Consider the following 24985-nt stretch of genomic DNA (forward strand, 5'->3'; position numbering starts at 1 on the left):
CTGAGAGATTTTCTCCCGTCTCCTTGCTTGGAACCCTGCAATAAAACCCTTTTTCTTTACAAAACTGGCATCAGTGTTTGCCTTTCTGTGCATCATTGGGCAGTGGACTCTTGTACAGTAACTTTTCTATGTGAAACCTTGAATTTTCAATGGTGCAGGTCAAACATTTTAAGGGACAGCTGGAAGATTTGGCCTCCTGACCTACTTGCCATTGAACAGAGTGGAAATTTTCTTTTTCCTCATGTTATGCTAGATACACAACACAAATTCTAATTCACAACAAATTTTTTCTTTATAATAACAAATGTTTTTAAGAGTAAACTTTGAGATGGAAAGACAATTAGAAACAACTTGGCACAGCCCACTTATAAGGGAGGAAATTAACATTAAAAAAGATAAAAAGGATATGCATAAAGTTGTAACGTGGAGGGGAAGAGCCAGAACTAAAACGCCACTCTCCTGGTTTAAGGTGAGGGCTCTTTCTTTCTGCACACAGCAATGACCCTTCATTTGGAGCCCACCATGTTAGAAGCCTTTAATGGCAGTGGCAAACAGACAAATGTTAACAGAACCTAATTCTCTGTCTCCAGATCATAAGGGGAGTACAAAGTACCTGATCCAAAAGTCCAAATTTGGGGTAATCTTCTTCTGGGTCCTTACTCCCAGGATCAGGATGTTCCTTTACTAAGAATACATCTCTTTCTTTACTCTGAAAGGAAGCAGTATTTTAGCGTTACTGGAAAATTTTATTCTTCAAAGTAGTACTGAATGATCAACCAGCAACTCCAATTCCTGAGTGTAATCTCCCAAAATGATAGTATTGCTTTTCCCTCTGATTAGAAAATTAATACATGACCATCCAAAAATTCAAACAGAGAAACTTGAAAAAATGAGAGCCAAAGTCCTTCGGAATCCTCACCTATCCCTCCACCTCACAGAGATAAGCACTGTTAACAGCTTGCTGTTGGCTTCTCCCCAGGTGCTCTCTTTAATTCTAAGGACAATAATGTTTAGAACAGTGTTATTTGTTTTTGTTTTTAAAGCAAAGGAAAAAATAGTCTGCAATATCAATATAAAATTATACTTGCAAAAGTACAGTGGACAAAGGTTTCAGTGTCATGTATAAAACAATCAGGGTGATATTCACTTTAGACACAATCTGTGACGTGTGAAACCTGTTACAATTTACAATTAGTGATACCTTACTCTCCAAGATTTAAAACTAAGTTGTTCTCATTTTCTTAGTCATCACATTTCAGTGAGACTAAAATTTAATTCTTACAAAGAACACTGACGTTCAAAATGTCGAGTCTAATCATTTTAGTCTACTCACCATTGTCTTAACAATGTTATTTGGCCAAGTCATTTTCCCAGGTCTCTGTCTGGTCGTCATGCACTCCCAGTATTTATCAATAAATGGTATGATATCCTAATTTTTAAAACAGAATATATTAAGATTTCTATAGTTGCTTTCAAAGTTATACTCACAAAAAAGGAAAGAAAACTGCAGCTTTTTCAAAGACCTTGTCAGAATTGAGAGAAAAATCCAATGTTTAGTCTTCTCATGATTAAATAAATACATAATTGCATGCAAACACACAGATTGTGAGGAATTTCCAGTAAGTATATACAAACCTTAACTACATAGGGCTTACGATCCAATTGGAAGGAAAGGTCTACTCCATTCTCTTGGGTGCCATCTGGACAATGATTCCCAAATCATTCTCTCCCCCCGAGTTCCTATTCCTACCTGTTTCTGACATCCCTATGTGGACACCCCACAGGTACTTCAAACTTCTTGTAAAGAAAACTAAACTTTGGCGGGGGCAGGGGGCGCCTGGGTGGCTCAGATGGTTAAGCATCTGACTCTTGGTTTCAGCTCAGGTCATGAGCTTGAGCCTTGCATCTGGCTCCAGGGTGTGGAGGCTGCTTAAGATTCGCTCTCTCTTCCTCTACACTTCACTCCCACCCTCTAAAACAAAACAAAACAAAACAAAAATACTAAACTTTGCATCCTACCTCACAAATCTCCTTTGATTTCTATTCCTTTTTTTTTTTTCAAGATTTTATTTATTTATTTGACAGAAATCACAAATAGGCAGAGAGGCAGGCAGAGAGAAAGTGGGGGAAGCAGGCTCCCTGCCGAGCAGAGAGCCCTATGCCATACTCAATCCTAGGGCCCGGAGATCATGACCTGAGCTGAAGGCAGAGGCTTAACCCACTGAGCCACCCAGGTGCCCCATGCTGATTTCTGTTCTTGCTCTTAATGCTCAGAATCACCTATCACCTAGAATCACAAGCTAGAACCCATGGAGCCATCTTGGATTCTTCTCTTGTGTACGCCTTTCACACCTAAACCAACACCAAATGCCTGTTCAGATTTCAGAAATTTCTCACCAATCTGGCCTCCTTTCTATCCCTGCTGCTTTGATTATCATCCTCACCAGTTCTTGCTGGTGTGACTGAAAAAATATCGGAGCTTGCTCTTCTGACATCAACTTCCCCTTCCATCATTCTCCCGGAGTCCACCAGAGTCAGAGTCTGCCACTAATATCCTCCACTAGTCAGTTCCATGAATACCAAATCTTTACCACAAGAAACCAGGACTGGGGTGCCTGGCTGGCTTGGTTGGTAGTGTGTATGGCTCTTTAGCTTGGGATTATAAATTCAAGCCCCATATGTTGGGTGTAGAGATTACTTAAAAATAGTATCTTTAAAATAAATAACCAATAAAATAAAAGGAACCCAGGTTTAGTCAGGGAGAGTCGAAAGGAAGTCTGGAATATTCTGCTGGTCCAGAAAGTAAGGAAGAGTTCAAAAACCAATAGGAACATATCACAAAGTATCCGGAGTCAGCATAAATGGGGCTACACTGGTCAAATTTGAGCACCATTTATGAGAAATCTAGTAACAGAGTATAAAAATCCACAAATCCACAGGGATACTTTAAAAAAAAAAAAAAGTGGACAGAAAGAACTGCAAGAAATAAATGAATAAATGTATTCTTTTTCATAATGATCACTCTATTAACCTGATTCAGGCTAGGATAATCGGTGGTTGCTAAAACCAGTTTGAAAGGGTTTGAACAAGACGGTAACACAATCTCACTGCATCAACACACAGAATGCTTAGTAATTACAAACAGAAAATGTCCCTTTACAATGGTGAAATCTGGTGATACCTCCTCTCTACCTAAGTAATCAAATTTAGGACTAGTTCTAATAAAACAAACTAATATTTTATGCCTCCTGATGTGACACAAGGCAAAATATACACTATCTACATAATATTCTTGCCAAAAATGTTTAACCAGAGGGGCACCTGGGTGGCTCAGTCGATTAGGCATCTGACTCTTGATTTTGGCTTAGGTTATGATCTCAGGGTTGTGAGATCGAGCCCAGCACTGGGCTCTGCACTGGATGTGGAGTCTGCCTGAGATTCTTTCTCTCCTTCTCCCGCTGCCCCTCTCCTCCCCTCCGTCTCTATAACAAACAAACAAACAAACAAACAAAAAGCTCAACCATGAGGAAACAATCAGATAAATGCAAACTGAGGAGCATCATGCCAAACAACCGTCTAGGCTCCTCAAAATTTTCATGTCACAGCGGACCTCGGCGCCTGGCTGGCTCAGCGGGAGGAGCGTGCAACTCTTAATCTCAGGGTCGTAAACTGGAGCCCCACATTGGGTGTAGTCACTACTTAAATAAATACATAAACTTTGTAAATAAGCAAATCAATAAATAACAGTACACCACAGCAGACCAAAAAAACAAAGTAAAATTAATTTGGGAACTGTTTTAAAGACAAAAAAGACACTACAGGGACACCTGACTGGCTCAGTAGGGAGAGCATGTGATCTCAGGGTTGCTGAGTTCCAGCCCCATGTTGGGCGTGCAGCCCTACTTTAAAAAAAAAAAAAGAGAGAGAGAGTGAGAAAGAGACACATTACAACTAAATGTAATGTGTGATCCATTCCTGGATCCTGGATGGAGGAAAAAGCTATGAGGGATTTAAGAATAACAGTGAAAAAATAAAATTATATACTTTAAAAAATAAAAACTGCATATATTAGACAGTAGTATTACAACAGCATTAAATTTTCTGAGTATGATCACTGTATTGTGGTTATGAGAGAATACTGGGTATAGTGTTCAATGTAGTCCCATATAGCTTAGACAGAAAACATAGACACTGGGCAATAAAGCAAATGCCGTAAAATATTAACAATCCGTAAATCTAGGTAAAGAATAAACTATCTGTACTATCTGAATTTTTCTAAATGTTTGAAATTCCTAAATAATAATTTGGGGGAAAAAGTAAGAAAAAAAACAAACCTGATCATAGCACATCTCTAATGCAGGAGTAAAAAGAAAGTGAAGGGGCTGTCTGCTGACTACTCCAGCCTGCAGGACTAAGTTCTCACTTCTATTCAGGAGAAAATCCCTTGCAGGTCTGATCCCAGCCATACTAGTATCACCAGAAACCCCATACCAGTGTCTTTCAAACAGTAGATTGCAATCAATTAGTAGGTTATAAAATCAATTCTGTAGGTCAAAACTAGCATGGACTAGAATAGAAAATATCAGAGTGCAGAGGGAAAAGATTGAAGAGTAAGCACTGTTTGGTGAAATTTTTGTTTCAGTTTTAAATGAAAGGTAGGTATAAATGTACACTAGGCACAATGTAAACTCCACTGTTCTAAAATTTACTTAATTTCTTATTTTCTTACCATGACTCACAGTAGGAAAGACTCATGGATGGGCTAATCATCTAATTTTGATTCCTGACTTTGGTAATGTGGTTTGGCAGTTTAATAATAAAGGATAATTTGTTTAAATAAACTCACCCCCTTCCCTCTGACAAAAACTGTAATAGCCATCTACAAAAACAGATAAACTGAGCTGCTGAGAAGGTCCACATCAAGATCTGATTATTAATCGTTACTTATAAAGCCAACCAAAACTATTTAAAGATTCACCCAACTAATAGCTAAGCCAAGTGACATACTGTGCACATACTAAGAAGTTAGTAAATCACATAAAATATGTAACATATAACCAATGAATCTACCATCATATATTCATAAAAATTGTGGGGAAAGTACTTATTGTTGAGAAGTATATTTAGAAGTTCCACCGGATTCTTGGGCATAATTGCAATTACATTAATATCTTCTCTACCTTATCTTTGGAGAACATGGTTTTCGGATGCTCATCCTGTGTTCGGGACTGCCATGTTAGGTTGGCCAAAGCACTAAGGCACATTTCCTTCAAGTCTAGCAAAAACAACAAAAAAAAGTTATCTATAGTATTATATCCCTGTTACCAAGAGAATATTCAACTAGGTGGTCCACAAACTAACAATTACAGCAGCAAAAAGTAGAGTCATCATTGATCTGAAATGGACAATAGCCATTATTTGGAGCTAAACCCGAACTTCTACTAGCTACCAGGCAGAGGCTTCCTGATTCTGCTACATCCAAATCCCTTTTCTTTTGCAGCTAATCAGAGGACAATTTTGCCGCACTCCATAGTTTGTTCTTACTTGCTTGTTTCCGGAGGAAATAGGTATTCCCACTATGATGGCACACATTGCAGTGAAAACTATAGTTGGTCATGAAAGGTAGACAGGATCTGCAGAACAACCAGATTAAACAGATTAGTGAACTTCTCAACACATATTTCCTTTTGAGGAGTAAATCAACAGAATCAACAAGGATCCTCCTCTCTCCACCGTGAAAGTAAGGTAATAACAATATATTAATGTACTAGTAAAACTTAAAAAGGTCATCAAAGCAAAAAGAGGGCTTGTATTTTTACAAATACCTGGATTTTTCTTTTTCTTAGAAAGGTTTTATTTGTCAGAGTGATCGAGAGTGTGCACATGCACAAGCACCAGCAGGGGGAGCTGAAGGCCCAGGGAGAAGCAGGCTTTCTGCTGAGCAGGGAGCCCAACATGGGCTTGGACCCAGGACCGAAGGCAGATGCTTAACCGACTGAGCCACTCCAGGTGTCCCTACCTGGATTTTTCTGTTACAGAAATTTAATAAGACATTATGTACCATAGCAGATAATCCAGCACCAGGAAGTTTCTCTCTGGGACCTTGCCCAAGCTAGTTTATTATAGAATTTGAGTACCTAAAAAGAGTATGTCAGGCTAGTTGTGGAAGAAGGCAAAGCAGTCTCTTTAAATATATTTATATTTAAATATTTGTATGTAAATTATATTTAAATATAAACAGCTTTATAAATGTCTATACACAAACTATGTTTAAACACTTAAATATTTACTTAAACTGCCAATAACACCACTGGAAAAGGCAAACAGAAATTATGACGAGATTAATTAAAAATGTAAATAATGGTGGTGCCTGGGTGGCTCAGCTGGTTGGGTGTCCAACTCTCAATTTTGGCTCAAGTCCTGAACTCATGGGGGTCAGGAGATCAAGCTCTGCATTGGGCTTCACGCTGACTGCACAATCTTCTTGAGATCTCTCCCCCGCCATCCTCTCCCTCAGCCCCTCCCCACTGCTCTCTCCCTACAATAAATACATAAAATCTTTTTTAAAATGTACATCATTATTCAGGAAAACACATAGGTCACAAAACATTACTTGTCTCATCACCAAAAGAATCCCACAGATGATAATTAGTCTTATAAGAGTTTTAAGGATACAGGTAGGAACTTCACATTTAAGAGTTAGAAAACATTTTTGGAGGATATAAGTTACGAACTGGATTTGGGAAGATGAGTCAGTTTTCTTTTCTCTAGGTGAACTATGTATAGAGATGAGAAAGGGCCAACCAGTGGGCAGAGAGGCAAACTGCTGTAAACAAATTTGTCCTAGAGAGGGGATCTGTCAGGGATATGGTTTTTTTAAAAAAAAAAAAAAAGGTAAGCCTTAAAAGGTAAGGAGTCCAAGGAGTCAGGTAGAGTTGGATTTTCTTCTGTGGGTAATGGGAATTCCTTGAGGGGGAAATGACGTGGTTAAAAATCCAAGTTTCATAACAGGATGGGTCCAAAGGAAGAGATTAGAAAAAGCAAATGTATGTAAGATGCTTTTTTGTCTGTTCCAGCAGAAGGTAAAGAAGGTCTCGGCTTCACCTAGGGTGAAATAAATAAAAACAGAAAGGACAAGCTTGTAAGAGAAAAAACTGGTAAAGCTTGGTGACTAACTGAGCGGGGGTCGTGGGGGTTGTGGAGTGAAAGGAGTTCTTATTACTAAGGGTACTTCTATCACAAGGATGAAATCTTCTTAAAGGAGAGTTTGGGGACAAGAGAAGACTGTCTGTTTAGAGGCAGAGAGAAAGATGCCAGTGGAGGGAGAGAGTTAAAAAATGGTGGATGCTGGGGCACCTGAGTGGCTCAGTGGGTTAAAGCCTTTGCCCTCGGCTCAGGTCATGATCCCAGCCTGCTTCCACACCTCACCCCCCACCCTGCCCTCTGCCTGCCTCTCTGCCTACTTGGTGATCTCTGTCTGTCAAATAAATAACATTTTAAAAAAATGGTGGATGCTGAGGATATAACTGAGGAATCAATGCATTGGAGAAGGAGGAGTGGTGGTGACTGTATCCAATGACTGGAAGTAGAGTACCGGGAGACATTAGTCTTAAAAAGGAGAACGTAACAGAAAAATACAAGACTAGTTCAAGCTGTAAGAGAAGAAATCAAAAGCAGGTTTATAAAAAAAAAAAAGACAGGTTTATCTTGGACTCAGCTGAAACTTGCTTAAGTTATGCTCAAAGAGAAGCTTCCCGAGTGTGTGTCTATTGCCACCATTCAAGAAATTAAGAGACGTTATTGTGAATGTAAAACTGAGTTCCCTTGCCTTTACCTTGCTCTCGAAACCTTTCTGTTCAGCAGCCCCCTGTGATAAAATCACCTACAGAGAGCAAAGCCTCAAACTAGAGATATGTAGGCAGTCATTATTTAATTCAAATATAATCAGGTGTTTACAGCTGCTTTTTTCCAACCCTCCTAGCTCACTTCCTCCATCTCAGCTGTGAAAGATAATCTGTCCCACCTAATTGGGCTTCAGGTGTAACTTCTCAATTTCAGGTACAAACTGGTTCCTACCAAAACTCCAAACTGTGCTTTGATTCTTCCCTAGAGCACCCCAAGTTCTCTCTCTGGTAAATTTCCTAGGCTTTAAAAAAAAAGATTATTTATTTATTTATTTGACACACAAAGAGAGATCACAAGTAGGCAGAGAGGCAGGCGGTGGTGGGATGGTGGGGGGACAGGCTCCTTGCCGAGCAGAGAGCCAGATACGGGACACGATCCCAGGATCCTGAGATCATGACCTGAGCTGAAGGCAGAGGCATAACCCACTAAGCCACCCAGGCGCCCAAATTTCCTAGGCTTTGTCTGTCCAAGTAAACTCTTCTTCGCCAAAGGGGCCCAATTTTAGGTCTTGTCTAAGTGACCAGCTTAGCTTATGTTGTATATTTTCCCTACAGATCCTTCTACCAAGATCAACTCTTTCCTCCAGATCCTTTAGTATTTTCTCTTTTTTAAACATTCTATTTTAGGTCACCAGTCACATGTTAATTAGACATTAGCATTTCCAAAACCCACTATAAGTTTTTAACTAGAAAACATAAAATAAATTATTAAAGGATGATATTTCTTCGCAAACCCACCCACTGAGGAAGAATTTCAGACTTAATAATGCAGCCTTGAAACAATCTAAATTTACTTGCATAACCTGAACCATAAGGAACAACAGAGAGCCAACAATACAATTATTTCCATAGACAAAGTCAATATCGAGTACTTGCTGTTGACTGAATCCCTACAATAAAGCACAAAGCCTTTTATTCTCAATCAATCATAAAATGATTTTGATTCATTAGAAGAGGAAATTGAAAATATGCTGAGGAGTGAACATCGGATACTTAAAGAAAGTGAGTTAGAAGCCAAAAGGATAAAAAGAATGGCTCAAGCATGAAGAGGCACTGGTCATCTCAAATTTTTGACAACAGACTTTGTTTACCATAGACACCAACCCTTTCCCCAAAATCCATAATACCCAACACAACATTTAAATGATACTGTCCCATATTTATATAGTGCTTCATAATTGCACAGCTTTGTCTCCTAACCAGATTGTAAGCTCAAAACAAGGACAATATCTATCACTGCATCTACTAGGTCTGGGCCCTCAACAGGTAGAAAACATGCTCAGGTTACTAAAACAATTTCTGATTCAAATCCTACTACTCACTGAATAGGGGTTAGAAGACATAGAAAATAATGTGCTTTTATATTTGTTAACAAACTATGATTCAGGTGTTGAACATGCTGAGATTTATTTTACAGGGCGATTCTTACAGATTACCAAAAAATACTCACGAAGTATCTATGCCAAAGGTGTCCGCTGTGAACCATTTTGTACATATCCCACACTGCAGCTCTACCTCCCCCAGCTGTCGGCCATTCTCTTCATCCACCGAGCCCGCCTGGGTATCCATCACCTCTGAAGTATCCCCAGCACCTTCCTGTGTCCACAGAGCAATCAGAAAATCAAGTTAGTTGATCCAATTGTATTTCTGACTCACTTAAAAATGTAAAACCTATTTTGCCTTGCAGACATCCAAAAATACTTACTAGTGTATCTTTTCCATTAGAGGATTCTGTCTCCAAACCACCACCTACATCGACTGAATTTGCATCCCTACGAAATAATGGAAGCACTCAAGTAAGAATTTTCAGGAGAAACAAACCTCAAAACACGTATTCCCAAAGGTAATGATCCAAGTCCAGCTGAACTTCACACTTCTACAGCTTTTTCAACTAAGCCTGTTCTCAGCCTGGCTGCCCCGGGTTAGGAAGAACACGGCCTAGACAGACGCAAGCCCATGGGCCACAGGGAAGCCTGGTCCGCCCTTACAGACAAAACTACATGGGATGGAACTGGTCCTGGGGAAGGTTCGCAGGGGTGCAGCTCTCCCACTGTTTTCAGAGGAACCGTTACTTCTTCCAGTCCGGCAATGCAAAGTGGTTTTTTCCCTAGGATATCTGAGGGGTTCCTGCTAGAAGACAGAGCTACGAGCCCGCTGTTAGGATGCAAAAGCAGGATAGAGAACAAGAACCTTGACTCTCACAAACCGCGAAAGGTGCGGAAAGGGGCGTAGTTTCAGACACAGTTCAGAGGGGAGGGCCAAGGGGACGGGCCAAGCGGCGGGCGGGACTACAGTCCTGGAGGGGGCAGGGCGAGCCGTTGGCGGCTGGGCCTAGGTTCGGAGGGGGCGGGCAGGAGGGCTCCCGGGAGCCGCCGGATTCCAAGAGGGGAGGGCCTCCCGCCCTGTGTCTGCCTCGGGCCACAGGATGTCTTACCCGCTTTCTGCCTCTCCAGAACCGGGTTCCGTTACTGGAGCAACAGATGTCCCCTCTCCAGCCGGGGCAGTTGCCACCGCTACCACCGGTTTTGTCTCCCCTTCTTCCGCCGCTGTTGCATTTGCGGCTGCTGCTGGGCCGGGTCCTGCATCCACTCCGGGTCCGGGTCCAGTTCCCGCCGCCGCCATCACTGCCGCCTCCCAGAGTTCTCGCGAGAATACTACCTCTGTCTCGCGTGAGTTGCTGCCAGGCTTTCTAATCTTCAAACAGTAAAGGCTCTTGATGGGTCCACCGCTTGTCTGAAGAACGGGCACTCCGGGCCCACTTTAAGGTGGGGCGGGCAGGCGGAGGCGGGCGGGGTCTCGGGGTTGGGATCGCTTGGGGCTGCTCTGGGCCTGTCGGCGGGAAGGCGTTAGGAGTGGGTTTCCTCTAGGACTCACTTCATTTCAGGACTGGACGCTGCGTTTTCGTAGCCAGCACTGGAAATCACCGCGCATACTAGGCGCTTTGAGAGCGCTGGGTACCTACGGACTCTGAAGGTTGTGGTATGCAAACATTCCTCACCACGAAATGTGGGAAACGTCTTCTGCAAACGCTAGCTAGCCCTCAGTGCTCCGCTCCAGACGCAGTTCGCTGAACTACCCTCGAGATCGGCCACTTCGAGCACGTTTTCAAGTGGCCATCTAGCCTAGACTGTGAATCAGAGCCCCCGCTGTACAGGCGAGGAGCGGAGAGGGGATGTGGTTGGAATATCCAGGTGGTGGAGGTAAGCAGCAGTGTGTGTTCTGGAAGCTGCCAGCCGCTTAATAGTGTAAGAGAAGGAAAATGAAGCGCAAATTAGGCAGTCAGGTGCTTAAGGACTTACTGGTTGAAAGATTGGCCTTGGAGAAAGGAACAGGTATCGACCAAAAGGTAAGAACGTGAGGAATCCACGTTAGTATTGGTGGGTGAAATCACTGGAGTAGAATCATTCAGCGCCGTGGTCTTCCAACTCAAGAATACTAACCTCATGAAGTATTCAGGCTAGGACAGTTTTCAGGAAATCAGTGTGTACATCCTGATTTTTACAAAGTTGCCTAAGGACACTTTTCCCTCCCACTTGACAGAAGAAGGCATACCTGTCTCCAATCCTGAATCATATCTATGATGTACTGCCCCAAGGTGTACAAACCTGTGGGACTCCAGACACAAGAACACTTGGAAATATGTAGATATTTGGATTTCGCCATTGGTTCCCAAGTATTTGCTGTCAACAAAACTGAAGGAGGACCTAATTGCGTTACCAGCTGATAAGATTATTTTTAAAACTGTTGGTGATAAATGCTAAAAGTAGTGGGTGAAACTTTAAGAAGAAACAGAATATTTTCACAGACTCGAAGTATTTCCCCCCAAAATATTTAATAGTTATAGTGGTGGTTTTAACATACAGCTAAAAATCTGTGGTACTGCTTCCTCCAGGAGGCAGAGCTTGAATCCCAACTCTTGAGTGTGTGGGCTGGTCTAACTTGCTTCTAAACAATATAATATTTTATTTTATTATTTTTTTCAAGATTTTATTTATTTATTTATTTGACAGACAAAGATCACAAGTAGACAGAGAGGCAGGCAGAGAGAGAGGAGGAAGCAGGCTCCCCATGGAGCAGAGAGCAAGATGCGGGGCTTGATCCCAGGACCTTGGGATCATGACCTGAGCCAAAGGCAGAGGCTTTAACGCACTGAGCCACCCAGGCACCCCACGAATAGAATATTTTAAAGGAAGATAGTAATTTTACAATGGAGAAACTGGCAGACACCACCTTAGCTAAGTGGTCAAGGTTAACATCCCATTAGTAGATCAAATCATTTGCCCCCTGATATGATGCAGTGAGAAGGACTTCATCTCTGGAATTCTTTCCCCAAAATCTATAATCCTAGTCTAATAAAGAGGAAACAGTCAAATCCAAATTGAGACATTCTAACTGATCAGTACACTTCAAAACTGTCAACATCATGAAAGACAAGAAAAGACTGAGAAACTCTGGGGGAGACAAGGAGATGACCACTAAAAGCAGTGTGGTGTCCTGGATTAGATCCTGGAACAGAAAAGGTATATTAGTGGGAAAACTGGTGAAATCAACAATGTCTGTAGTTAATAGAATTACAGCAATGTTAATTTCTTATTTCTGATCAATATACTATGCTTTAATTGTTGGAAATTTTACATCATCTCATTTTCCAAATGAGATGGGGAAGCTGGAACAAGGCTGTATGGGGGAACTCTTTGAACTATCTTTGTGATTCTTCTCTAAATCTAAAAGTAACTGAAAATTTAAATTAAAAGAATTGATGATAGATCACAGTATGCTCTGGCATAGAACTTTGAAGGAATTCAAAGAATTGAATTCAGTAGATTCAATAAATCCTAGATGGGAATCTGCTTATTTATGTAAACAAAGATTGTCAGCTCTTACATGTATAAAAAAAGAAAAATAGGAATAATATTGATGCTAAAGCTGTCTCATTCTAGCAATGGTAATATTCATCCATGGATGTGAATTAAATAAATTCTTGGGTGGCTCAGTCCACTTGGCATCTTTTAAAAATAAATAAATAAACATTTAAAAATCTTTTAAAATGTTTATTTATTTATCTTTTTTTTTTTTTTAAAGATTTTATTTATTTATTTGACACAGAGAGATTACAAGCAGGCAGAGAGGCAGGCAGAGAGAGAGAGGAGGAAGCAGGCTCCCTGCTGAGCAGAGAGCCCTACGCGGGACTCCATCCCAGGACCCTGAGATCATGACCCGAGCCGAATATATATCTCCACCACTTGGGCTCACTCAAATAAATAAACCTTAAAAAAATAAAGAGAAAATGAGAGGATGTAAAATTTCCAACAATTAAAACTTGTTCACGTATTTTTTTTTTTAAGATTTTATTTATTTATTTGACAGATCACAAGTAGGCGCGGTGGGGGGGGAGGGCGGGAAGCAGGCTCCCTGCTGAGCAGAGTCCGATGTGGGGCTCCATCCTAGAACTCTGGAATCATGACCTGAGCCGAAGGCAGAGGCTTTAATCCACTGAGTCACCCAGGTGCCCCAAAACTTGTTCATGTATTTTTTTGAAGTTTATTTTTATTTTCATCTTCATTCTTTTTTTTTTTTTTTTTAAGATTTTATGTATTCACCTTGAGAGACAGCATGAGAGACAGAGCATGAGCCAGGGTGAGGGGCAGAGGAAGAAGCAGACTCCCTGCTGAGCAGGCCCAAAGTAGGGCCCAATTCCAGGACCCTGAGATCATGACCTGAGCCGAAGGCAGCGGCTTAATCCACTGAGCCACCCAGGCGCCCCAGAGCATTTTTTTTTAAATGCCAGTAGTGACCCATTAGATTGATTTGATAACTTCAGGGAATCATGTAACAGGTTTGAAATAGTCCCTAAACAAATGTTTGACTCTGAAGGTGACAGAACAATTGAATGATAGCTGGAAGGGAATGCAGGGTGAGGGGACAGAGCTAATGACACACTTCTACATCAGTAGGGAGCCAAAGGTTGAAAATACAGAAGTGGTTGATGAAGCAGCTTTCTAAAGAAACTGGGTCAGGGAGCTGAGTCAGCTCTCTGATGGAGAAGTTTGGTTTGATGGCAAGGAGAGAATCCATTCCTCTGAGACAGGAAGAAATTGGGAGGATGGAATAAGGATGTGGCTTGTAATTAGGAACAGGACACCACGAGACAGTACAGGTGGCTGATAGTGAGGGCCTCCCTGAGCTCTGAGCCTGCACAGCTGTGGTGGTTCCAGTTTCTATCTTCCAGTTCCTGCAGCAACACTAGGCTATAGGACAGTGAAGGTGAAGCAGTCTGAGTTTTCTGTTTTGCCAGGCACATAAAAGGAAGGGCCAGGAGAAAAGGCAATCAAAGAGGATAGCAAGAAAGCAGTTCGGATGATTAACCATGGCCTGGGAGAAAGCAGAAGGACAGGGAAAACGGGGAATCCAGCGTCCAGAAGTCCAGATGAGAAGGTAGGAACTGGAATGGGGAGAGTTTGAAGTCAGAGAATATTTGAGTTTCCAGATTTTAGAAGAATTCAGAGTGCCTGGTTGGCTCAGTTAGTTAAGTGTCTGCCTTTCCCTCAGGTCATGATCTTAGGGTCCTGGGATTGAGCTCCAGACCGGCTCCCTGCTCAGTGGGGTGTGTGCTTCTCCCTCTCCCTCTGCCCACCCCCCTGGCTTGTGCTTTCTCTCTTGCTTGCTTGCTCGCTCTCTCTCTCTCCCTCTCCTGCAAATAAGTGATCTTAAAAAAATATTTTAGGAGAATTCCACAGCCAGCCCACCTGTGGGTAAAAATGGGTAAGGCTCAGGTGGAACCAGACCTAATTTCAAGAACTGGAAAACAAGGCATCCCCCACACTGGGCAGCTGTTCAAGATAAAGGTTAACGAAAATCACTAGTAGCACCGGGTTAGAAGTTTAAGATGGATAAATGGGAGAAACTCCACATTTTTAGAAGCTCTCCCTGTCAGCCACAGGGAACTCCCCCAGCTTGCCAGAAAGCTGTCTCCCTCTGCCTGCTGGAGAGTCCATTATTCGCCCGGCCCTGGTGAAAATACGGAGCCTGTTCCCTCATCCTCAAACACAGTATTCAGAATGCTCACAATTGTTATTCTTGAGCAGTGGGTTGATAAAGACCGCCTCTTACTCTCTCCTCTCTGTTTTCCAAGTGCTTGACAATGTGCAAGTGTTGCTCAAATCAGAAGTAAGTAAAAGCTTTAAAAAAAAAAAAAATGTCTCCTTCCTCATTTTTCTCCAGATTTGTCTGGAAATTGATCCTGTCTCAGTTGTGCCTCCCTCCGGCCTCTTGTAATTGTTCGCCTCACTAGGATGACCACACCTGAACCTTCCTGCTTCAGGGTTTCCTATTCCAGCCCAGTCAGCCATTCCACACTCCTGCACCACTGCATCTTTCCTTAGCAAGCTACCTACCACCTTTCAGGGAAAACGCCGACTCAGCCCCGTGTTCAAGAGTGCCCAGCAGATGAGCCCCAGACTTATTGGAACCCACATTCTCAGGATACCTCATTCTCAGGATACCTCATTCCATCTTCAGATCTCTAGGGTCCTGTTTCCCTCCATCTGGATTGCCCCACACCCCATTCTTACATTCATGTGCATTACATCTAGGACGCCTGGGTGTCCCAGTCAGTTAAGCCATGGGCCCTAGCCATGGCTTAGCAGGAAGCCTGCTTCTCCCTCTCCCATGCCACTCCCCTCACTCATGCTCCCTTGGCGCGCACTCCCTCAAATAAATAAAGTCTTCGAGAGAAAAAAAAAAAGACCCACATCCAAGTTATTTCCTCCTGGAAACCTTGCTTCATGCGATCTTTACGTGAGTACATGTGACTCAATAGTCCTCAGCTGCAAATTAGAAAATTTTATTGCAGACCCAGTGTCCATAATCCTGGTTGGTTCACCTGTATGAGGTCATACACAGGTGATCATTTCATTTCTAACAAACCATGATGTCTTATGAATAATTGACTTCTTTAAAATGTTCAAAAGCAATCAGCACCCCACTCTGCACGCAGTTCACATTGAGCTGCTCCCTATGGCTTGAAGAGCAAATGTGAAAAACCAGGTTTCAGATCGGTATTGTTTGACCCCGTGGGATTTAATTATTTTGGATAAAGTTAGTAGGGCACCTGGCTCGCTCAGTCAATAGAACATGCTTCTTCATCTCAGGGTTGTAAAATTTTTTTTTAAAAGATTTTATTTATCTACTTGACACAGAGAGATCACAAGTAGGCAGAGAGGCAGGCAGAGAGAGAGAGAGAAGCAGGCTCCCTGCTGAGCAGGGAGCCCGATGTGGGGCTCAATCCCAGGACCCTGAGATCATGACCTGAGCCGAAGGCAGAGGCTCAACCCACTGAGCCACCCAGGTGCCCCTCAGGTTTGTAAATTTGAGTCCCATGCTGGGTGTAGAGATTACTTAAAAAAATCTTAAATCAGTTTAAATAAGAAGCAATTTTTTTGTCTGATGGACCTTCTGGATTCAAGAATAAAAAGAGTGTACAGGAAAAAACAGTATTGGGGCTCCTGGCTGGCTCAGTCAGGAGTCTCTTGATCTTGGGGTTGTGGGTTCACACACCACACTGGTATAGAGATTACTTAAATCAACTTAAAAAAAGAAAAGAGAGAACTATTATGCTGTGATCCTACTTTTGTATGTTTGTTACTATACACAAAAAAATCTGGGTTATGGCTTTTCTCAGTGGTTATCGCTGAGGGAGTGGAGGTGATTACAATATATACTTCCATAGTATCTGTAATATACTTCCGTAGTAATATACTTCCCGTAGTATCTTAGATTTTTCTGTGAATTGGATTTGTTATCAGAAAAGGTGAATTCATGGGGCTCCTGGGTGGCTCAGTGGGTTAAGGGTCTGCCTTCCACTCAGGTCATGATCCCAGGGTCCTGGGATTGAGTCCCACATCAAGCTCTGCTCAGCAGGAAGCCTGCTTCCCCCTTCACTCTCCCTCTGTGCACTTTCTCTCAAATAAATAAAATCCTTACAAAAGAAAAGGCGAACACATTTTTAAGAACTTTACAGATATATGAACTAAATAATTTCCCCAAGGTAAGTGTTGAAGTGAACTAATCATCTTTTAAGCTGAAAAAAGATGTTCCAGACCCTTGAGGAACTGAAGATTTTTTTTCTCATTTAAAAACAAAACCAGGGTGCGCCTGGGTGGTACAGTGGTTAAGCGTCTGGCTTTGGCTTGGGTCACGATCCCAGAGTCCTGGGATCAAGCCCAAAGAACTGCATCTGGCTCCTTGCTCAGCCGGGAGCCTGCTTCTTCCTCTCCCTCTCCCCCTGCTTCTGTTCCTTCTCCCGCTGTGTCCCTCTGTCAAATAAATAAATAAAATCTTTAAAAAAATAAAAACAAAACCAAGACCTATCTGAGCCAGTTTCTAACTGTTGCTGGATTATTTCTCACTCCAGAAACACACTCACGCTGTGTCCATTTTGTCTCTTCATCAAACAGCTGCAGTAACTTTTTTTTTTTTTTTAAGATTTTATTTATTTATTTGACAGAGAGACACAGCGAGAAAGGGAACACAAGCAAGGGGAGTGGGAGAGTGAAAGCAGGCTTCCCACTGAGCAAGGAGCCAGATTTCAGGGCTGGGTCCCAGGACTCTGAGATCATGACCTGAGCTGAAGGCAGAGGCTTAACGACTGAGCCACCCAGGCGCCCCCACAGTAACTTCTTGCATGACTGTATTTTTGCTGTTGTCTCCAAGAATGAAACTTTCCAGAAAGCCGTGCAGCTTAAAAACCTAGTTCTAGATCTTCCTCCTCCCAAGAGTCTGCTTTAACAAAATAGCGGCATTGGCATCGGGCAGTACTTTGCAGAGGCTGAAAGTCTGGGGGTGTGGCCTGAAATTCTTGCATTTGCATTTCTAACAATCTCCCTGGTGGGGGCAAGGACGCTCGTTTGAGGATCACGCTCTGAGTGGCAGGGAGTAGAGTATTTCTAACCCTATTTCACCTCCCCACTAGTTTTTCTCCTGTAATCCCTTGCAACAGGGCGTTGTGTACAGCGGGTAATAACTGACCATGCTTAGCTAGTAGGTAACATAGCAGAATGATTCCCGGAACAGTAATGGGTTTCCCATCTTTTCTTTTCCCTCTTTAGTCTTTTTGCCACAACACTCTTGCTTCCCACATAGTGCTTAACCCTGGCTATACATTAAAATCACCTGAGGAGCTTTAGGAAGAACAGGCAATGCCCTTTGGCCAATACAATTCAACCTTGTAAAGCAGGGATCCAGACGTTGGTAGATTTTAAAAAAGCTTCCTGTGGGGGCACCTGGGTGGCTTAGTGGGTTAAACCTCTGCCTTCAGCTCAGGTCATGATCCCAGGGTTGTGGAATGGAGCCCCGCATCGGACTCTCTGCTCAGCGGGGAGCCTGCTTCCTCCTATCTCTCTGCCTGCCTCTCTGCCTACTTGCGATCTGTCTGTTAAATAAATAAAATAAAATCTTTAAAAAAAAAAAAAAAAAGCTTCCTGTCTGGTTCTAACGTGCAACCAGGGTTGCCCTATGCTTCCCTGACTGAAGGAGCGACAGTGCAAGGTGACACAGTCATCTGCATTCCTTAGAGGTCCAGAAAGGTCTCATAACTAAGATACTCCGGATAATACTTCTCCCCCGGATGAGAACGGATGCACCATGACTGTGGGGTAAGTCTAGATATATGGGACTGAGCCTGGTGGTGATTTCGGTGCCCTTGTGTGGCACAGGGGGGACAGGATGACTCCTACGCACTCTAACTTGGCCCAGAAGTTGCAGAGGGTGCTGCTGGAGCTGAAGGGGCCAGGGCCCATCACTGAACACCAGATGGGGCGGGGGAAGGCTCAGTGGATGCCTTTCGGGGGTAGCCTTAGGTGTACCACCCCCAATGGAACGTAAAGTTCTATTGTTGGATTACAAAAAGAAATGGAAAGAGAATATAAAGAGAAATTATTGTGGATTATATAGTCCCAGTCCTTGCTAACTTGAGTTGTGGACCAAGATTCACATCTGTAACACTGGCAAGGATTCCAGTGTTGGGTCTTCAGAAACACTGTATGTATACTTTATATAGATGGTTCTTGACTACCAGAGGGCAGGGCCTCCTTTCCCCCGGGGAGAGAACTCATGGTGGGGGAGGGAAGCATGTCCCATCCCCATACCAGCCTTTGCCAAAGGTTTCTGGGCCCTTTCTGAAAAAAGAGCAATGGGTCGGATGTCCAGGACTCTGCTCCCTGCTCCCCACTCTCCCTCTACCTCCATATTTTATTTTTTTATCAACTATAAAGCAAAAAAAAAACAACAAAAAACCAAAACCCAACAACAACAAAAAACAAACAAACAAAAAAAACCCCACCAAAAAACAAAAACAACCCAAAACCAAAACAAAAAATGTTGTATTTGTTGTAACTATCAAAAGATGAAGATAGGGGCGCCTGGGTGGCTCAGTGGGTTAAGCCTCTGCCTTCGCCTCGGTCATGATCCCAGGATCCTGGGATCGAGCCCCGCATCAAGCTCTCTGTTCAGTGGGAAGCCTGCTTCTTTCTCTCCCACTCCCCCTGCTTGTGTTCGAGGGAGCACTGTCTCTATCTCCCTGTCAAATAAATAAAATCTTTAAAAAAAAAAAAGATGAAGATAATTACTGTGGTGGTTCATCTCAATAGAGCATTTATTTAGTCTCTGCCTGAGCTCTTGGTCCTTAATCTCATGTGTATATAAACAGAGTTAACTAAACACTCCTGATTACTTCCAGTAACCAGACACTTGAGTCCTAAAAACAGTAAAAAGGGTTTTATTCTTCATTTCATTAGGAAAAAATGTAAGCTCCACATGGGTGGGGATTTTTGTGTTTTGCTCACTGATGTATCCCACACACCTAGAACAGTGCCCTGCACACAGAAGGCACTTGGGAAATATTTGTTGAATAAGTGAAAATGCATCTCCTGTGAAGGACTGTCCCACTATAAGTCCAAACGTGCCACCAGCCCCACTGCGCAAAAGTGGCCCAAAGGGTTCAACGAGGGGGTCCTCAAGAGTCTGAGGAGTTTGGAAACAAGTTGCCTTTGCCTACCCAAGGATATAAGGGCACCTATTGGCTGCTTCTCCCCTCTGGCCCTTGTAGCAGACGCAAGCTTGCTGTGATGGTTTGGACTAAAAGAGCTGACATCCTCCGATTATGTAGCTCCGTGGTTCTCAAAGTGTGGTCCTGGGATTAGCAGCATCAGAATTTCAGGCTCCACTCCAGACCTACTGAATCAGAAACTCTGGGGGTCCAGCCTAGCAATGGGTCTTAACAAGGTCTCCAGGTCATTCTAATGCCCTCTAACGTTTGAATATCGCTGATGGAGCAGGATAACGGGCAAGAGGTTGAGCTAGAGGAGGAACAAGGGTTAAAAGTTCAGGGCCCTGGGTGGCTCAGTGGGTTAAAGCCTCTGCCTTCGGCTCAGGTCATGGTCTCAGAGTCCTGGGATCAAGCCCCGCATTGGGCTCTCTGCTCAGCAGGCAGCCTGCTTCCCTCTCTGCCTGCCTGTGATCTCTGTCCGTCAAATAAATAAAATAAAAATAAAAATCTTAAAGTTCAGAGCCCATTTTGAGTGCTGGGAAGGTGGGGTGTGCATCCAAGCAAAAAGATGCTTCCTGCCCTCCTGCAGTTCCTCAGGGAGCTAGTGATGAAGGCTGTTTAGAACTCATGGGTTGGATAGGGGTTTTTCTGGTGAGAGTCCCTGTGGGATACTGAGGCCGAAAAGGTGGGGAGGGAAAGAGTGAAGTTAAAATTCTCCCTTGTTCTAGATATAGTAGGTTCTGACCAGACGTAGTAGATGGTTGTTCTATTGGAATTGCAGGAGAAGAGACATAGTCAGGCCCTCAAAACATAAAGGAAGCTGTTTACAGTACAAGAAACTGGAATATCTGGAAAGGTCAAAAGGTCAGCAGTTATCAAAGAAGAATTGAAGTAGGAGCAAAGAGAGAATTTGCCTCATTCAGGAGTCCATGAAGACTCCTGGGGAGAGACAATGTTATGACCTCCTTTCTCTCCCTTCCTTGACAAAAGAGAGCTTCTGACTGAACTGTAAACTTTCATGCAGTTACTCACGCAGGGACTGAAGCTTTCATGATGCAGACCCAAAAGCCAGAGCCCTCTGCTAACCACCCCTCACTGGATCCAAATACCCATCAGTCACATATACTTTGTGTTGCATCTGTGCAAATGCTACACATAGCAGCCCAGCTGTTTTGATGGGTCAGGATCAATAGCTATCCCTTGGGCTGAGCATCTCTTCCTGTTGGTGATGGCTTGTCTTCAACCCTGGAGGAACATGAAGGGAGCCATCACGTCTGAGATAAAGAAGAAAGAATTGGAATCTCCAGAAGGGAAAGAAGAGTCTGGTTGAAAGTTCATTCTGCTTGGAGGTGCCAAATCCTGTCAATGGAGGGACAATCCACTGGTAACTGAGTGGCATTTCCAAACATAGCTTGACTACAGAAAAAAAAACAAAAAAAAACAAAAAAAACTGGAGGGGCCATCTTCTTCTTTTGTGGTTTGAGAGCTCCCAAATCCAGGGCTAAATAGGTAGAGGTAATGAACCAAAGCACACACAGGCTACAAGGCACCTACATAAAAATTCTCTTTTGCCTCTGGGCCCCTTGTACTGCCAAAAGCTGATCTGGTTTAAATGCCATCTAGGAAGCATAGGAGAGAGGAAGTCATGCTACTTTCCCTGCAAATCAGTACCACTAGCATAATTTCTCAGTGAATTGAGTAAAAGGGAGAGAAGGTTCACCAGGCTTACAGTGTTTGAGTTCAATGCCACTATGCAGGACATTAGAGCTTTCTAGTAGGTTGTACATGCCCCTTGCCTGAGCTAAGAGGATCAGCTCAGGTGCCAGCAAACACAGCTCTGGATGGGCTTCTTGGTGGTTCTTGAAGGGCTCAGGAGCTGAAACTGTCCCAGGAGTTGGGGGATGGCCTGAGTGACAACTACATTTATATCCATGATTCCAGTGCAAATCTGAACCTATCCTGATACAGCTTAAGGAAAGTGTTTTTTAACAGTTCAGAGTCCTGTCCTTTTGGAAGGCAGTCTTGTTTCTCCTATGTTAGGGTGGAGATGCAGAAAAGGTTTGAATGCAACCTAATAGTGAAGGTTCAAGTTCAGAAGCCAAGCAGGAGTAAATTTGGCTCCTAAGTGGATGGAGCCACCTGGCTACTGTTGGTGAGTGGTGAGTTGAGGACTGAAGGCATTACGACAGCATGCATGGCTGTATTTGGTTGGAGGGGGAGAGACAGGTTGTCACTAGCTTGTCCCAAACGAGGTCTGAGCAGTGCAGAAGTGTTCTCCGCTACCCCTGGTTCTGCCTCTGATACACCTCTGGTCACACTGACTGGAATACTTGCCCCTCAGTATTCTTCTCAGAGAATGAGGGGCCAGTCGCATAATCTTGAGATAACGTGAAGAAGTGTGCTTAGGTCTACAATACCTGTAGGACCGTCACTTTCCCTCACCTAACTGAATGGAACAGAGCAACGGAGATGTAGGCTTCCTTCCTTGTTTTAATGAACTCTTCCAGCAGGGGGCAGCACAAACTGGAATATTGCAGCTGGAAAACTCAAAAACTTTTTCTAGAGAACCTGAGAATAAGGAACAAATGCCAGCTCAAAGGTCTTCCTTTAAAAACCAGCGCCCTGGGTTATGGCCTCTGAACAGCTGGGGGAGGGAGGGGTTCATTTCCACTCTAGCCATGGTCTCCTCTCTCCCTATAGGATACCTGCAAGTCTATTCTTTGGAATGTCTACATTTAAGAAAACCTAATCTTCAGGGATGATACTTTCCCCCAATTCATCTGCCATTTTCTCCCCTTCTCATGTTGATTTAACCTGCTGCAGTTGAGGAGGGAGGCTTTGTCCTAGTTATTTTCAGAAACTGAGGTATCTATTGTCTGTCACTGGGGAGCTGACTCTTCCTTGCAGGATTCATCGTCCCACAGCAAGGGGCACGTGTCCTCTGCTTAGGAGGGCAGGGAGGGTTGGCTAAGTTCTGAACCTTATTTTGAGAAGGCCAGGTTTGTGATTTTAGCAAGGAAAGCTGAATATACAAGACAAGAATCACACGTAGCCTCAATCTCTAAACATAGGTTACGTCCGTGAGGTCAGCACCAGGAAAGGAGAAAGCTCTGTTATACCCACTGCTCTGTCTCCCGTGCCTGAATGCATACAGTCGGCACTCAATAAATAGCCCTTGCATAAATGAAAGCATGAAATCTATCTTCTTTCACTCCTTGGTTTTCACCCCCATCCAATCCACTGAACACTCAAAGGTCTGCTGGGCTCTAGTCACCGTCACCTGATTCACCTGAGCACCGGTGTGGCACTGCCTTATTCTAATACCTCCAACCAACGTCCTAGTTGTCTATAGAACTCAACCTCAGTTCCAACCAGTACTATCTAAAGAGCATGCATGGGCTTTGGAGCTGGACAGACAGAAGCTGGAATCCTAATTCTGACACATACCCACCACGGACATAAGTGAAATGGGATTAAAAACATCTACCTTAAAAAAAAGAAGAGGGGCACCTGGGTGGCTCAGTGGGTTAAAGCCTCTGTCTTTGGCTCAGGTCATGATCCCAGGGTCCTGGGATCAAGCCCCGCATTGGGCTCTCTGCTCAGCGGGGAACCTGCTTCCTCCTCTCTCTCTGCCTGCTTCTCTGCCTACTTGTGATCTCTGTCTATCAAATGAATAAATAAAATCTTTTAAAAAAAAAAAAGAAAAAAAAGAAGAAAGTCAACCTTACATTCTCAGGGCCATGAATAAGATTGTAGTAAAGCTACAGGCATACAAAAGGCATTCAACCAATGATTCCCCCCCCCTCCCCAAATAACCAAATCTTAATGCTACCTAAATTTTCCTTGTGCTACGGAACACACAGTAGCCTCCCATGATATTCACATGATATTCCTATGCACACTGTATCCGTTCCAGACCCCCAGCCTTTGCTCCTGCAATCTCCCCGGCAGCCCGCCCAGCCCACAGCCTTCATCTGCTCCTGCCCTGCTCTCACTCTGCTTACAAGCACTTCATCATGCCTCAGTTTTGTCCTCAGGTGGTGGTCTTGACATTCTCCTGTATTGCCTCAAGACCTAGCACCTTGCTGGGTATGGATTAGAGGCTTAGCAAAGGCTTGTTAAATCAGACTGAGGTTGGAAAGGTCCACTTGTAGGTCTCTGAATGAACCCTGCCTCTCCTGAGGTACAGGCTTTCAGTCCAAGGGATTCCTTGATTTGGCTGTGTCCTTGGGCCCTTCCTTGAGTCATTTCCATGGTGAATGTCTCAAGAAGGGATACTAGTAGAAAGATGACCTTGTCTGGCTTCCTGGGAGTGGGAGGGATGCCCACAGCTGTACCAACAGCAGCAAGGAAGTTGGAAAATGATTGGCAGTTCTGGTCCCCGCTGCACTCGTGCTCCCTGGGAACATTCCCCAAGGTTCTGGTTTTGGCCTTCTTGTTTACTTGGTGCCAACTGCTAACCCGGCATTCCCTTCTGACCTCTCTTCTGGGCCACCTGGACCGGAAACCTCCAGGTCACGTCTCCCTTCCACCAAGTGCCGTCAAGCCTCCTTTCCCAGGAGAGAGTATGGCAGACTCCGTTCCATTGCAGCCACTTCATCCACATGCAAACTCACCTGCTTTGACATTCCTCCAGCTAAACTGCTCTTGGCCCCAGTCCCTTGGCCATTCCTGACCCAGGAAGGCCCTTCCTAAATTCAAGTCCTATCCTACTTAGGGTCCTATATAGTCCCTCCTCCTGTCTGAAGGTTTCTCAGATTCCCTTATCCTATGGCATCTGCACAGCTGCCACACATTGGACAACCACGAAAGTATTGCTTTACGACCTTTCTAGGTGTCCGACTACCCACAGTACCTTGCATCTCCAGACCAGGTGGTAATACCTCGTCCTTCTATTCCTTGGCTCACAGCATGTGGCGGCTGTCCCTGAGTTGTCCCTGGGTTCCCAAGCCAAACTCGGATGGTTTCATAGGGTGTCCCTACAAAAGCTTTAAGACTCAGTACACTGGGATGGTAGATTGGACCACGGGGAGCCTTC

At 43.7% G+C, this 24985-nt stretch overlaps 1 protein-coding gene across 5 annotated transcripts in view; it reads right to left on the reverse strand.

Moving 5' to 3' along the window:
* Nucleotides 1-10568, reverse strand: part of ASH2L (ASH2 like, histone lysine methyltransferase complex subunit) — a 28765-nt gene extending 18197 nt beyond the window's left edge. For 2 of the 5 annotated variants that reach the window (XM_044225386.1, XM_044225384.1), the window contains exons 1-7: nt 10339-10558; nt 9610-9676; nt 9355-9500; nt 5545-5633; nt 5181-5275; nt 1334-1429; nt 614-709 (exon numbers count right to left, since the gene is read on the reverse strand). In XM_044225386.1, the coding sequence (XP_044081321.1) occupies nt 614-709; nt 1334-1429; nt 5181-5275; nt 5545-5633; nt 9355-9500; nt 9610-9676; nt 10339-10526 (777 nt within the window). In that variant the 5' untranslated portion in view covers nt 10527-10558. Of the gene's footprint in view, nt 1-613; nt 710-1333; nt 1430-5180; nt 5276-5544; nt 5634-9354; nt 9507-9609; nt 9677-10338 lie in introns of all 5 variants that reach the window. The other 3 variants (XM_044225383.1, XM_044225381.1, XM_044225385.1) reach the window with 3 other exon arrangements.
* Between the last annotated feature and the right edge of the window lie 14417 nt (nt 10569-24985).

The sequence above is a fragment of the Neovison vison genome, chromosome 11 (assembly GCF_020171115.1).
Source record: "Neovison vison isolate M4711 chromosome 11, ASM_NN_V1, whole genome shotgun sequence".
Lineage (NCBI taxonomy): Eukaryota > Metazoa > Chordata > Mammalia > Carnivora > Mustelidae > Neogale > Neogale vison.